The 15,038-nt window shown below is 35.7% G+C and overlaps 1 protein-coding gene across 4 annotated transcripts in view; it reads right to left on the reverse strand.

Moving 5' to 3' along the window:
- AP3B1 (adaptor related protein complex 3 subunit beta 1) overlaps positions 1-15,038 on the reverse strand; it is a 284,409-nt gene that overhangs the window by 246,857 nt on the left and 22,514 nt on the right. For 3 of the 4 annotated variants that reach the window (XM_059418118.1, XM_059418119.1, XM_059418117.1), the window contains exon 2: positions 6,465-6,540. The exons of the other annotated variant lie outside the window; for it this stretch is intronic. In XM_059418118.1, the coding sequence (XP_059274101.1) occupies positions 6,465-6,521 (57 nt within the window). In that variant the 5' untranslated portion in view covers positions 6,522-6,540. The remainder of the gene's footprint in view (positions 1-6,464; positions 6,541-15,038) is intronic. 4 annotated transcript variants of the gene reach the window in all.

Here is a 15,038-nt window from a genome sequence, read left to right on the forward strand (position 1 = left end):
CCACTACATTTCACCAAGCAAGGATAAAACATGGACATGTGCTATAAACATTAGACACATATTTTTCAGAAATATTAAGAAAAATAATGTATGAGTGCTTCAACTTGAGTCCTGCTGTGTAATAAGTGACCACAAGATTTTGAGGTAGACAGCTTTTCTTCCCAAAGAATGTTGTGGCACAGATGAGACTTTACTTAATACATGAAACACTGGAAACATTGCTTCATGATTCTAAGTCTCAGATATCACCAAAGAAATAAACTGTATCATTATGGTTTCTCAATGTTAGATGTTGCTGAAAAGATTCTCTAGTGAATCACAGGACTACCAACTATGAAAGATACAGATATGCATTGCCAGCACTTTGACATATTTTAGAAAATAATGTGGTTAAATACCCAACATTTAAAATTTTGGCAGATTAAATTCAGATATCTTTAAATGTTTTTAACTATGATGAAAAGACCTGAAAACTACTCTGCAATTGTAAAAAGTGACAAAACCCCATTTTCAGGGCTCATGATACACAAATTATAAAGAGAAATTTAAATTTAAAATTTACATTAAGAAAATACAAGTCTGGGATGCCTGGGTGGCTCAGTGGGTTAAGCCTCTGCCTTCGGCTCAGATCATATCCCAGAATCCTGGGATCATGCCCTACATCGGGCTCTTTGCTCAGCAGGGAGCCTGCTTCTCCCTCTCTCTTTGCCTAAATCTGCCTACTTGTGATTTCTCTCTCTGTCAAAGAAAGAAAGGAAGGAAATAAGGTAACTTTGAAGCCAATATCAAATTCTGACTGACTGACCTCCAGGAAACTATTTCTAGCCAAAAGATGTTTGGAAATGATATACACACACGAACAGAAAAATTTTTAAATGATTTTAAAAGCTTTCACATAGGAATATGGTATTAACTAGAAATCAAATTAAAAGCTGGACAAAAGTAAAAGTGAATGAATAATTGCTCTAACAGCTCACTGAAAATATTTTAAGTAAAATAACTGTTAGTTACTTAATAAAAGGGCAAATAGCAGGGGCGCCTGGGTGGCTTTGTGGGTTAAAGCCTCTGCCTTCGGCTCAGGTCATGATCCCAGGGTCCTGGGATCAAGCCCCGCATCAGGCTCTCTGCTCGGAGGAGAACGTGCTTCCTCCTCTCTCATTCTCTGTCTGCCTCTCGGCCTACTTGTGATCTCTGTCAAATATATAAAATCTTAAAAAAAAAAAAGGCAAATAGCAAACAATAACTGCTTACTGAAAATTGAAATGTATTACTCAATAAATAGTATGCAAAAACACAAAGTATTTTGAGAAAGCAGTAACAAAAAAGTAGAACTTAAAATTAAACACTAAAAACTATAATACACCTATGAGAGAAATTAAAGATGACCAAAACAAGTAAAGAAATAGAACCATGATCATGAGTCATAAAGCAAAATACTGTTAAAATGTTAATTCTCCCCAAAATTGATCTATAGAGTTAATGCAGTTCCAATATAGAGCCCCGTAGGTTTTTTCTCCATATAGAAAATGAGTTTAAAATATCTGAAAATAAAATATAAATCTCTCATAACTCCCTGACAATGTAATTATCAACCGAGAAAGTCCAAGCACAGAATACTGAAAAACTGTTAGAGATAAGAAGAGAGTTCACTGAGAAACATAATGCACAACACAGAAAAGTCATTTGTTTTCCTATATACTATTAATAATTAATGTTAAAAATATAATGGAGACCCTTCAAAATGGCTACCAAGACTTAAAAATGCACAGAAATGAATCTAATAAGGAATGCACAAGATCTCTATGATAAAAACCACAAAATATAAATATAATGTTAAAGACAGGGAAAGAGAGATGAAAGCTAGAAGGGGAAGGGAATATATTAATTCCATATTATCCTAATCAAAGTTTAAAAACAATTTTAAACAGAACTTGGAAATTTGGTTCTAAACTTTATCTAGAGGATGAAACTTTCACTTTTTATGTCTCAATATTATTTAAAAATTTATATATATAATTACATCTTGTATAATATATTCACTTGTATAATGAAGAATAACTTCTTTCACACTTATTGAGATATAACTGACATATAACATTGTATACACTGAAAATAAGGTATTACTGTCATGCCTCTCAGAACAACCATCACCTAGAAGACAAGGGATAACAAGTGATGGCTAGGATGTAGAGAAAAGGGGATCCTTTCTACTATTGGTAGCAATGTAAATTGGTACGGCCACTATGGAAAACAGTATGGAGGCTGCTCAAAAAATTAAAAATTGAACTATCATATGATTCAGCAACCCCATTTCAGAGTATATATCCAAAGGAAATAAAATCGCTATCTCAGAGATATCTATATTCCCATGTTCACTGCAGCACTGCTCACAGTAACCAAGATATGGAAACAACCCAAGAATCTGTCAACAGATGAATGGATAAAGGTGATATAGATACATAGATGTAATGGAGTACTATTCAGCAATGAGAAAGAAGGAATCCTGCCATTTGTGACAAAATGGATAGATCTTGAGGCTATTATACAAAGTGAAAGAATAATTTTCAATTACTGATCATTCTATAGTTAAAAAAAACAAACTTGAGGGCGCCTGGGTGGCTCAGTGGGTTAAGCCTCTGCCTTCGGCTCAGGTCATGATCTCAGGGTCCTGGGATCGAGTCCTGCATTGGGCTCTCTGCTCGGCGGAGAGCCTGCTTCCCTCTCTCTCTCTCTCTCTCTCTGCCTGCCTCTCTGTTTACTTGTGATCTCTGTCAAATAAACAAATAAAATCTTAAAAAAAAAAAATTTGAGGGTGCCTGGGTGGCTCAGTGGGTTAGGCCGCTGCCTTCGGCTCAGGTCGTGATCTCAGGGTCCTGGGATTGAGTCCCGCATCGGGCTCTCTGCTCAGCAGGGAGCCTGCTTCCTCCTCTCTCTCTCTCTCTCTCTCTCTGCCTGCCTCTTTGCCTACTTGTGCTCTCTCTCTGTCAAATAAATAAATAAAATCTTTAAAAAAAGAAATTTTGAAATTTACCTTTATGCAAACTTCTTAATGAGACAGTCTTTAAGTACTAGGCATATAGGACTATATTTATATTTCTTTTTTTACATTTCTTTATGATACATTATTTATACCTAAATTACATTTTTTATAATCCAGATTATGAGAATATCAATGTTGATTTAACACTTTAAAAGAGTAATTTCAAAAATTACCAAATGCCACATTTCCAGATTTAGGAATTTCCACAGTATCCCCAGATTTAGTGAAATAATTTTTCCTACATGGAATGTAAAAGCCAAAATTTAATGAAATTAAGAGCAGTGCTTGCTTTATATGGTAGTAAGGGATTGTAACCTATAGGAGACCGAGCTGAAACCATCCAAAGCAATCCTGATAATCAATTATAACTCTTGCAATCAATCTTTGACTTTTAAAATTTTTATAAAAATATTAAAACTCTCTCAGTTATAATGTATAGGAAGCTGAAAAACAGTTAAACTAACATTTATTTAGTAGAATTTAGAACATTAGAAACACTGGAAATTAACATAGCAAGTGTAGTCCGAAATGGGTTTTTCTATCCTCACCATGTAAAATACAGAGCAAGCATCTTTTCTATGTTTTAGTGAATTACCAAACTCCTGTTCAAATTTGTATCACCTTCCAACATTTAATCCTTGGCACTTCCAATATTATAAATTATCTTCCAGAGTTCCTCTAATGTGAAGTTTTTTTGGCACCATTTCTTTCTCTGGCATATCTTCATCCGTTCATCACAACCATTTCCCTTACGTATGTTGAAAAGCTCACCTTTACTACATTCTTCCAGCTACATAAATTAGTGTCTCTCAAAAAATTGCTGTTTCACCATTCCCACTCTTGGCTCTTTCTCTATAACTCCATTTACTTTCTACCTGATTTTCATTTCCAATGTTACCACTTTTTTCGTTTTTTAAGATTTTATTTATTTATCAGAGAGAGAGAACAAGCAGGGGAAGCAGGTGGCAGAGGGAGAAGCAGGGTTCGATTCCAGGACTCTGGGATCATGACCTGAACTAACGGTAGAATGGAGGTAGATGCTGCCTGAACCACTCAGGCATCCCAAGTATTAACACTTTTATTTCTTTGCTGCATTTTCATCTTTGCTGACCAAATCTCTCATTATCCATTTTTATAAAATGTCAAGTGAGTTTCTCACTGGGAAGCAAGGAAGGAACACAACTACATGTTTTGCTGTCTGTAAATAAACCACGTAATGTACACAGTGACAAATCAATAAAAGATTTTGAAAGAAGTGACATAACTGATCACTGATCATGATGCATATTTGTTATCTATACAGTGAGTTGTGAACTTAAGAGTTACTGGTGAAGTTTGCACATTATGCAATTACTCTGTTAATAAGCCCTATAACTGAAATTTGAACCATGTTGTTGTGGGATTGGTATTATTTAACTCAACTATGTTAACTGAAATCTGTGTGTTATCAAAGCCATATAAAGCAAAAACTACTTGTCCAGAAATGCAATTATTTATACGGCTTAGTGTTACAACTGAAAAATTTACAAAGAATCTTGAACATGTCCCCTACAATACCAAATGACATAAACCTGAATTTAAGAATCAAATAACCTGCAGGAATTCTACAGATGCAGTTAGTCCTTAACTTTTATAAATCTGATTTTCACAACAAGTCATTTTTTAACACAACATATTGAAACTGATAATTACCTTTCATAAAGGTGATATGAATTTAATATGTAAGAAAAGAAAGGAGGGGGCGCCTGGGTGGCTCAGTGGGTTAAGCCGCTGCCTTTGGCTCAGGTCATGTTCTCAGGGTCCTGGGATCGAGGCCCGCGTCGGGCTCTCTGCTCAGCAAGGAGCCTGCTTCCTCCTCTCTCTCTGCCTGCCTCTCTGCCTGCTTGTGATCTCTCTCTCTATCAAATAAATAAATAAAATCTTTAAAAAAAAAAAAGAAAGAAAGAAAGAAAAGAAAGGAGGGGCGCCTGGGTGGCTCAGTGGGTTAAGCTGCTGCCTTCGGGTCCTGGGATCGAGCCCCATGTCAGGCTCTCTGCTCAGCAGGGAGCCTGCTTCCCTTCCTCTCTCTCTCTGCCTGCCTCTCTGCCTACTTGTGATCTCTGTCAAATAAATAAATAAAACCTTTAAAAAAAAAAAGAAAAGAGATTTCAACGTCTCATTTGGTAGCATTTCCTTCTGGAAAACAGTATTGTTTCAGTTGTGTTGTCACATTATACTATTTCAGTTGTGCTGTCACCTTATTATACAAGTTTATTTGTGCAATTATACAAGTATATTACATTTTGACATTATATAAAAATATGTGGGAAATAAAATCAACAATGGTAGTGATAAAAAAAACACAGAAGCAATAAGAAACAAAGGTTTTATAAATTTAATTCCACTGAGAAAAAATCAAAACTCTTTAGCATTAGACAATCACTGAATTAAACAGTGTTTTCACTTTGAATGCAAAAAAAAAAGTGTGCATACAATACAAACTGCAAAAACATTTTATTAAAAATTGTATATACAACTAAAAACTGCATTATATTTTTAGCTTACTGACAACTGAACTCCTCTAATAACTTATTAGTAAATTGTTTAAATTTTACATTACAATTGAAAACTGGTTAATGGTCTTACACTTACTAATATTCATTAGAACTTCTATGATACAGGGCATCTGGGTGACTCAGTCAGTTAAGCATCTGCCTTTAGGTTGGGCCCTGATCTCAGGGTTCTGGGATCAAGCCCTGCATCGGGCTCCCTGTTCTGTGGGGAGTCTGCTTCTCCCACTCCCTCTGCTCCCACCCCTGCTTGTGCTCTTTCTCTCAAATAAATAAATAAAATTTTAAAAAAAAGAACTTCTATGTTCTTTTTTTGTTATTGTTATTGTTATTGGTAGTAAGGGAACTTGAAACACAGAAGACTGCTCACAATTTTTAGGCCATTAAATGACACAAGAAAATCCTTTCACTAATCTAGACTCCTTCCAAGTAGGAAGTCAAAATGTTGTAAATAATGTTATTTTGTCCTTAAAATGATTAGCTCTTTCTATCTCTATTAGTGAAAATCCTTTCACTAATCTAGACTCCTTCCAAGTAGGAAGTCAAAATGTTGTAAATAATGTTATTTTGTCTTTAAATGATTAGCTCTTTCTATCTCAGAGGAGAAAAATTTTGATATTAGAGATGGGGAACTTAGAACACAGAAAAGATAGAATTAAAACTCAAGCTCTGGAAAAAAAAAAAAAAAAGCAAAACTCAAGTATTGGAATTGTGACACTCCAAAGTTCTTCCAAAACATTTTAGACAGGAAATACTAAGTTAATATAAAGGGAAAATGAGGTATTTGTCTTGGTACTAAATATATTATTTAACATATATTTAATATAATCACTACGTGTCCCTTTTCCAAAATTGAAATTATCTATTTTACCTACCCCAACGATCCGTTTCATAGCATCCAATTTAGCAGAGTCTTTGTTGCTTTCCAACATTTGCTTTAGATCTTCATTCCTATATAAAAGATAAGAAAAAACCTCCATATTTCAATTTTTACATTATATAGTTATTAAAATACAGTTCTTAAAAATTAGAAATAATGGGCGCCTGGGTGGCTCAGAGGGTTAAGCCTCTGCCTTTGGCTCAGGTCATGATCTCAGGGTTTTGGGATCGAGGCCCACATCAGGCTCTCTGCTCAGCAGGGAGCCTGCTTCCCTCTCTCTGCCTGGCTCTCTGCCTACTTGTGACCTCTGTCATATAAATAAAAATAAATAAATAAATAAATAACCCTGTCTTTTTAAAAAAAAATTAGAAATAATGAATATTATAAAACGTCATTCTTAAATATAATTAAATATATATTTTCATCTACTCTACAAATATTGAAGTGCTACATTGTAATGAAGCCCATCAATCATACAAAAATATAAAACTGTACCTCAGTTCTGGGTAAAATATCTATGTGAACATAGGCATAAAGATTCTCCCATCTAAAAATCTCCTCTGCATTAATCATCAAAAAGAAAAAAGAAAAATTCTTGAATTACCACTAAAATATTTTCATAAGCCAAAAAGTAAGAATTTTCTTTTCTCAAGAAAGAACACTCATCAAGAAAGGCTCACTCAAACCATCCCTTTTTAATCCCTACCTCTCCTCCGTCAAAAAAAAAAAAAAAAAAGAGGGGTGCCTGGGTGGCTCAGTGGGTTAAAGTCTCTGCCTTCGGCTCGGGTCATGTCCTGGGCTCTCTGCTCGGCGGGGAGCCTGCTTCCTCCTCTCTCTCTCTGACTGCCTCTCTGCCTACTTGTGATCTCTGTCTGTCGGGTAAACGAATAAAATCTTTAAAAAATAAAAAAAAAAAGAACTTGAACATGAGGGCAAACACTCAGGGATACTCCCTAATCAAAGAATTATGTAAAGCCAATTTTAACACTTGAATGAGAAGACAAGGTGATGAACCAGAATAGTTAGTTAGTAGTAAGGATGAAAATGTAGGATAGATGCAAGAACTACCTACAAGTTGAAATCAGTGTGATGCAGTGACGGTGAAGAATGAGATTGGGGCACTCAGTAAGGATATTCTGTGTTTCTAATTTGGACTGACCATGCTACCATGTAAGATAAAATAGACACTTCCTATTTCCCAAAACTAATTGCTATATAAACATCCTTAAAAGTGCAGAACAAAAACTATCACTACCTTACACAGAAAAACTGAAAAAAAGAAAAAGAAAAACATAAGAACACTTTTTTAAAGATTTTATTTGAGAGAGACAGACAGACCACAAGCTGGGGAAATGGAAGGCAGAGGGAGAGGGAGAAGCAGGCTCCCCACTGAACAAAGAGCCAAACACTAGGCAGAGGCACAGGCAGACACTTAACCTGACTGAGCCATCCAGGCACCCCCTAATCCACAACAAATTATTTTGCTCACAACTGATCTGCTCCTATCCTAAGTGAAACTTCTCCCAGCATATTCTCCCAACATATTCCCCCTAGCTAAAGAAAATCTGTAATTTGCAATCTCTAATCATTTTTCCTTCAACACGAAAGGACAGATTTTTAAAAGTTATATAGCTAGGCGAAGAGTTCTCACACTTGACACCAAAAGTACAGTCCATAAAAGGGAACACCAATAAACTGGATCTCATCAAAATTTAAAACTCTTTCTCCCCATTAAGAGGAAGAAAAAGAATAGAGACTGGCAAAACTATCTGCAACCATATTGCACATATTGCACATAATCGATAAAGGACTAATATCCAGACTATATTTCAAATTTCAAAATTCAACAGTTAACAAAAAAATTTCAATTAGAAAAGGGACAAAACTATGGATTAAACTATGTTTCCTTAACCCCAAAGGTGACTTTACTAGGGCCTTTAAAGAGATCAGTAATTAAATAAGGTCATAGGGGTAGACCTCTAATCCAGTAAAAATGATGTTGTCCTAAGAAGAGAGAGAGAGACATCACTGGTGCACACCCACAAAGAAAAGACCATGTGAGAACAGAGAAAGGAGACAATCAAATGTAAGCCAAGCAGAGGCCTCAAGAGTAATCAAACCAGGAATTCCAGTATCCTGGGAGAACTGTGAGAAACTGTGAGAAGTAAATCTCTGTTGTTTAAACTACACAGTCTATATTTTGTTAAGACAGCCATAACAAACCAATAGATTTTGGTACCCAGAAATGTAATGCTGCTATAACAAACCTAAAAATGTGCAAGTGGCTTTGGAATTAAGTAATGGATAGAGGCTGGAACAGTTTGGAGGTGCATATTTAAGACAAAAAAACCAAAAAACAAAAAAGCCTAGATTGCCTTAAAGAGAGTGTTAGTAGAAATATGGATGTTAAAGGTGATTGTGATGAGATCTCAGATGGAAATGAGGAGCATGTTATTAGAAACTGGAAGAAAGGCAATCCTTGTTATAAAGTGGAAGGAACTTGTCTCCTAATTTTCTTCTAGTGTTGTATGGAAAGTGGAAGTTAAAAGTAATGAACTTGGATATTTAGCAGACAAGATTTCTAAGCAAAGTAGTAAAGGCACAGCCTGGTTTCTCCTTGTTTCTTATGATAAAAGTGAGAAAGATAAACTGAAGGAAATGTTAAGCAAAAAAAGAACTAGAACTTGAAGATTTGGAAAATTTTCAGCCTATCTATATTGCAAAATATAAGAACTCTTCATTGGACCTTTTTCAAAAGTGTGGCTAGAAAATTATTTCACCAAGATTACATGGGTACCAACTCATGAATATAAGCAGGTGTCAGAGCAGAAGCCAGAGAGAGAGATGGGATTATACCACAGAGACACTGCCAGCTTGGAGTAAAAGGGAGAAAAGAAACAAAATGAGGGAAGTCTGTCGGACTTCAGGATTCTACATGACAGGACAGCATGAGGACGCAGAGAGATATCAGCCAATGGTACACCAAGGAGACAGGCCTGAGAAGAAACCAAACCTGCCTTCCGTATGATGGTAGACATTTGGCTTCTAGAACAGTGAGAAATAAATTTCTGTTAATCAAGCCACCCGTTTTGTGGCATTCTCTGATGGCAGCCTTGGCAAACTAATAGAGATATCAACAATTCACTAAAGGAGGTACACATTGCGAAAGGCATATGAAAAGATAACTGCATTACCTATTAGGGAAATACAAATTAAAACGACAGCAAGATATAACTACATATATATCAGAATGGCTCTCATCTAAAATTTTTTAAAAATGGGGCACCTGGGTGGCTCACAGTTGGTTAAGCACCAACTCTTAATTTCAACTCAGGTCATGATCTCAGGATCATAAGATTGAGCCCCGCACTGTGCTCTTCGCTTGGTGTGCAGCCTACTTAAGATTCTCTCTCCCTCTCCTTCTGCCCCTCTACCCACTCTTACATGCTCTCTCTCGAAAGAAAAAAAGAAAAGATTAAGTTAAATTTAAAAACAGTAACAACACCTAATGATAGAACAGAGAGGAACTGGATCACTCATTTACTGCTGGTAGGAACTTAAAGGGTTACAGCCACTCTGGCAGTTTGGACAACCAAGTAATTTCACTGTTGGGTATTTATCTCTGGGAAATGGAAACTGATACACAAAAACCTGCACACAGGAATTCATAGCTGCTTTCATCCCTATTAGCCAAAATGGAAACCCAGATGTCCATCCACAGATGAATGGTTCAGCATGGAATACCACTCATCAGGTTAGATAAACTATTGATACATAAGACAACTCTGATTAATCTCCACAGAAATATGCTGAGTGAGAAAAGTTAATTCTAAAAGGCTAAATACTGTATTATTCTACTTATATAATAATTGTGAAATAACAAAATAATAAATTATAGAATAAAAAAATAAATACAAATTATAGAAGCAGAGAAAGGTCAGTGGCTTCTGCACATTAAGATCAAAAAAGGGAAAGGCGGTTATAAAAGGGAGATGGAACAGTTATGCATCTTTACTGATGTGATGATGATACATGACACAAAACAGAATTGAGGACACACACACAAGTAAATACAAGTAAAGTCTTAAGTTCAATCTAAAAAACCAATTATATAACAATTAATGGTTCATTTATAAGAAGACAAAGAAGCCAATCAAAAATGGATGGTTAAAAAAAAAAAAATGGTCAAGTGGTGCCTGGCTGGCTCAGTGGAACATGTGGTTCTTGATCTCAGTTATAAGTTCAAGCCCCACCTTGGCTAAAGGGATTACTAAAAAAAAAATGGTTAAAATATGTCAAGACATTTCACAAAAGATCAGGAATACCAGTAAGTATTAAAACCCGCTTAAGATTATTAACTATCAGGAAAATCCATATTAAATGAGATATCATTAACACCCAATGGAGGAACTGAAATTAAGAGACTGACAATAACAAATGTTGCCAAGGCTCTAGAGAAATGAGAATTCGCACATATTGTTGGTGGGACTGTAAGAACAACAAAAACACACACATACACACACACTCTCTTTGGAAAACTGGGTGATTCTTACAAATTTAAACATAAGCCTATCATGTGACCCAGTCGATTCCATTTCTCAGAGAAATAAAAACATATTTCCACATAACAACTTACATGAACATTCATAGCAGCTTTATTAGTAATAGTAAAAAACTGGAAGAAATATAAATATCCATTGGTAAAATGTGACTTAGCCAAACACTGGAATACTACCCAGCTATGAAAACTAATTACTGATAGATGCAACACAGTGGATGAATTCTTAAAATCATTATTCTGAGTGAAAGAAGTCAGACACAAAACAGCGTGATTTAATTCATTTAAACTTACAGAAAAGGCAAACTAATCGAGACTGAAAGCAGATAAGTCATACCCCAGGGCCATGGAGTAGAGGAAGAAATGGAGAGCCAAGGAACGTAAGAAAACTTTATTTCATAAGATGGTGGAAATGTTCAGTATCTTCTTCACTGTGGCGGTGACTTCACTGGTACAGATACCTGTCAAAACATCTAATTACCACCTTTGGGTGGATAATTTATTATATGCAAATCATACCTCTGTAAAGCTAATAGTAAAAACATTCATAATGTTTTATTCAGGTGTGAATAAGATGTCGTGTTCTCCTAAACAAGACCAAAAGACATAAATCTACTTCTGAGAAAAACATTATGAGGAATCAGATAAGCCACCACTTTATACTCAGATATCAATTAAGCTTCATCCATGCTTACTCAAGAATTTAAATCACTACATACTGTATTTTAGTATATCAAAGCAAAATCTTCTCAAAGAAACTAAAAGGAAACTAAGACTGTATTATTACAAATTGTAATTAACTACTTACAATAGTTATTCGTTTATAATTAGCAATCTTTCAACTTTTCACAAGGCAGAAAAAGGAAAAAAAACTTATGCCACATGACTACTTCATGAAACAGTTCAATCACCAAAAAGTATGAGAAACCTGGGTGGCTCAGTTGGTTAAGCTGAACTGCCTTCAGCTCAGTTCATGATCCCAGGGTCCTGAGATCGAGTCCCACATCAGCCTCCTTGCTCAGTGGGGAGTCTACTTTTCCCTCTGTCCGCCTCTTAACTTCTTTGTGCTCTCTCTCCTTACCTCTCTGACAAATAAATTAAAATCTTAAAATTTAAAAAAAAAAGTATGAGAAACCCTTGCTTAGGTCTATGAGTAAACCAGAAAATCTTCTTTAACTATACATAGAAATCCTGGACACAAAACTACTAACTAGTGTTTGTACACTTTATGAATTTAAGCCTCATGTACACAGTAAGCACTTACCAAGAATGAATGATCAATCAGATGTTATTACAGGCTAAGTTATATATCTTCCAAAATTCCTATGAAGTCCTAACCCCCAAAATGTGGCTATTTGGAGACAGAGCCTTTAAAGTGGTAATTAAGTCAAAATGAGATCAGGATGGATGGACCTTAATCCAACATGACTTGATGTCTTTGTAGGAGATTAAGACACAGACAAAGACAGAACAAGGGATGACCAGGTGAGGACACAGCAAGAAGGTGGCCACCTGCAAGCCAGGGAAAGGGGTCTCAGAAGAAATCAGAACTGCCTATTTTGATCTTAGACTTACAGCCTCCAGAAATTGAGAGGAAATAAGTTTCTTTAAGCCATAGGTTCTGTGTCTTTCTATTATGGCAGCCATAGCAAACTAATATGGAAGGTAAATGTTACAAATGGTCATTACATAAAAACATAAATAAACAAATAAATACTAAGTACATTTTTTTCCAAAGAGTAGAGGCAATGAAATTTATTATGCAAAAAAAAAAAATTACTCTTCTTTTCGAAGCAGCTCATAAAATTAAATACAATGGTGACAACTAATGGGACACAAAAATAGTTAAATAATTAAAACAGTGACTTTTCTCTAAACTTACAGTTAGAAAATACACAAGTAGTAGAGAAAGCAACACATAAAAACTGTATCTGAGGATATACAACTACCAAATAATAAAATATCATAAATGTTCACTGGATTACATTTAGAATCCCTTCTTAAAACTTGTCACTCTTCTATACTGCAAAGGTAACTGAAAGGAATATTAAAAATAATATGCCTGGGTGGCTCAGTCAGTTAAACATCTGCCTTTGGCTCTCAGTTCATGATCCCAGGGTTCTAGAATCGAGTCCCACCTTGGGCTCCTTGCTCAGCGGGGAGCCTGTTTCTCCCTATGCCTACTGCTCTCCCTGCTTGTGCTGTCTCTCTCTGACAAATAAATAAATTCTTAAAAAAAAAAAAAAAATGAGTTTGCCTCAATTAGAGAAGTAGACATAGAATATATTAAAAAAAAAAAAATGGAAGGGTGCCTGGGTGGCTCAGTGGGTTAAAGCCTCTGAAAAAAGATTTTATTTATTTATCAGAGGGACGGGGAGAGAGCGAACACAGGCGACAGAATGGCAGGCAGAGGCAGAGGGAGAAGCAGGCTCCCTGCTGAGCAAGGAGCCCGATGTGGGACTCGATCCCAGGACGCTGGAATCATGACCTGAGCCGAAGGCAGCTGCTTAACCAACTGAGCCACCCAGGCGTCCCATAAATAAAATCTTTAAAAAAAAAAAAAAAAAAATGGAACCACACGAGAGGTTTTTTTTCCCCTTATCTACCTTGTTATTTTCTTTCTACTTTTTATTTTTGTCTTTGACTTAATGACCATGTATACTTCCATAAATGAAAATTTTAAACCCTTCCTGAAAAAATCTTACAAATCTTAGTGGGGTAAGAAAGAAAAAAAAAACTGAAATAATTAGATAGGGGAAAAAAAGACAATGTGATGACACATACACATATCAAAAGTAAAAGAAAGTTCATTTGCTCATGTCTGCCCCCTTACACTTTTCCCAAGAGCTCTCCAACATTCTTCTCCACCAGTGTTAGAGAAGTGAGCAATGAAGAATAACAAAGCAACAATTTTTAGGATAACCCAACCTCTCCAATCCTAGGAGTAACTTTATTCAGAGCCTAATGGAAACTTGGTTTACTCCTTTTAAGCTTGAGATACCAGAGTCCCCTTCCCAACCACTTTTAGGTACTGACACACACTCTCAAATTAAAAGTAAGAAAACAAGATCCCAATATTAAAGCCAAAGGTTTTGCAGATCATGTTTAATGTAGTCTTCAACAAACATAAGTATCTTTTGTTTTAACACAGGCCGATAGTAAGTTTGAGGTTCAGAGAAGATACTAGAAATACCCCAGGCACTGCTTCAACTTGATGTAATATTCAACTTCACACAGGTATATCATGAAAACTATTGAAAATTCTGACATAAATTACATTATTTCTTCTCCAATTCCTCTTTGTCACCAGTTACTGTTACTGTCAACAGTAAAGGCTTGGGAGACTAAAAACAAATACCTCAGGGACACCTGGGTAGCTCAGTCGGTTAAGCCACTGCCTTCGGCTCAGGCCATAATCCCAGGGTTCTGGGATGGAGTCCCACAGCGGCTCCTTGCTCAGTGGGGAGCCTGCTTCTCTCTCTCCCTCTGCCTGCCTTTGCTCTCTCTCTCTCTCTCTCTGCCTGTCTCTATTTGTCTGTATGACAAATAAATAAATAATCTTTTTTTAAAAAACACACACCTCAAAAAACACATCTCATTTACCCTCAAAATAAGTGCACTTGTATAGGGTCATTTTAGGTCTACCTTCTTCCTTATCTGGATTCAAATATGGCCTATTAACATGTATCAGTTAGTTCATTAATCTTAGAAATTGAGAAATTCCTTCTGCTAAACATTAAGAGAGTTGATTCAAATAATGCTGAATTGGCAATACTTTCACTGACAGGTGAAAAACAATACTTGTTTGAATTATTATTTTTTTAAATTTACCTGATTTTTTATTTACCTACTGACCAGCAGCTTTCCAGCTTTGAGTACTAGGATACCAGCTTTATTTTTACATAAGTGACATCTTGTGGTAATAAGTGGTATAACTTTTCCTTTCATTTTCAAAATATATCTTTTTATAGTTTAAAGGAAAATATGTAACTGGAATTAGAGAAAATCTTA

The sequence above is a fragment of the Mustela nigripes genome, chromosome 12 (genome assembly GCF_022355385.1).
Source record: "Mustela nigripes isolate SB6536 chromosome 12, MUSNIG.SB6536, whole genome shotgun sequence".
NCBI lineage: Eukaryota > Metazoa > Chordata > Mammalia > Carnivora > Mustelidae > Mustela > Mustela nigripes.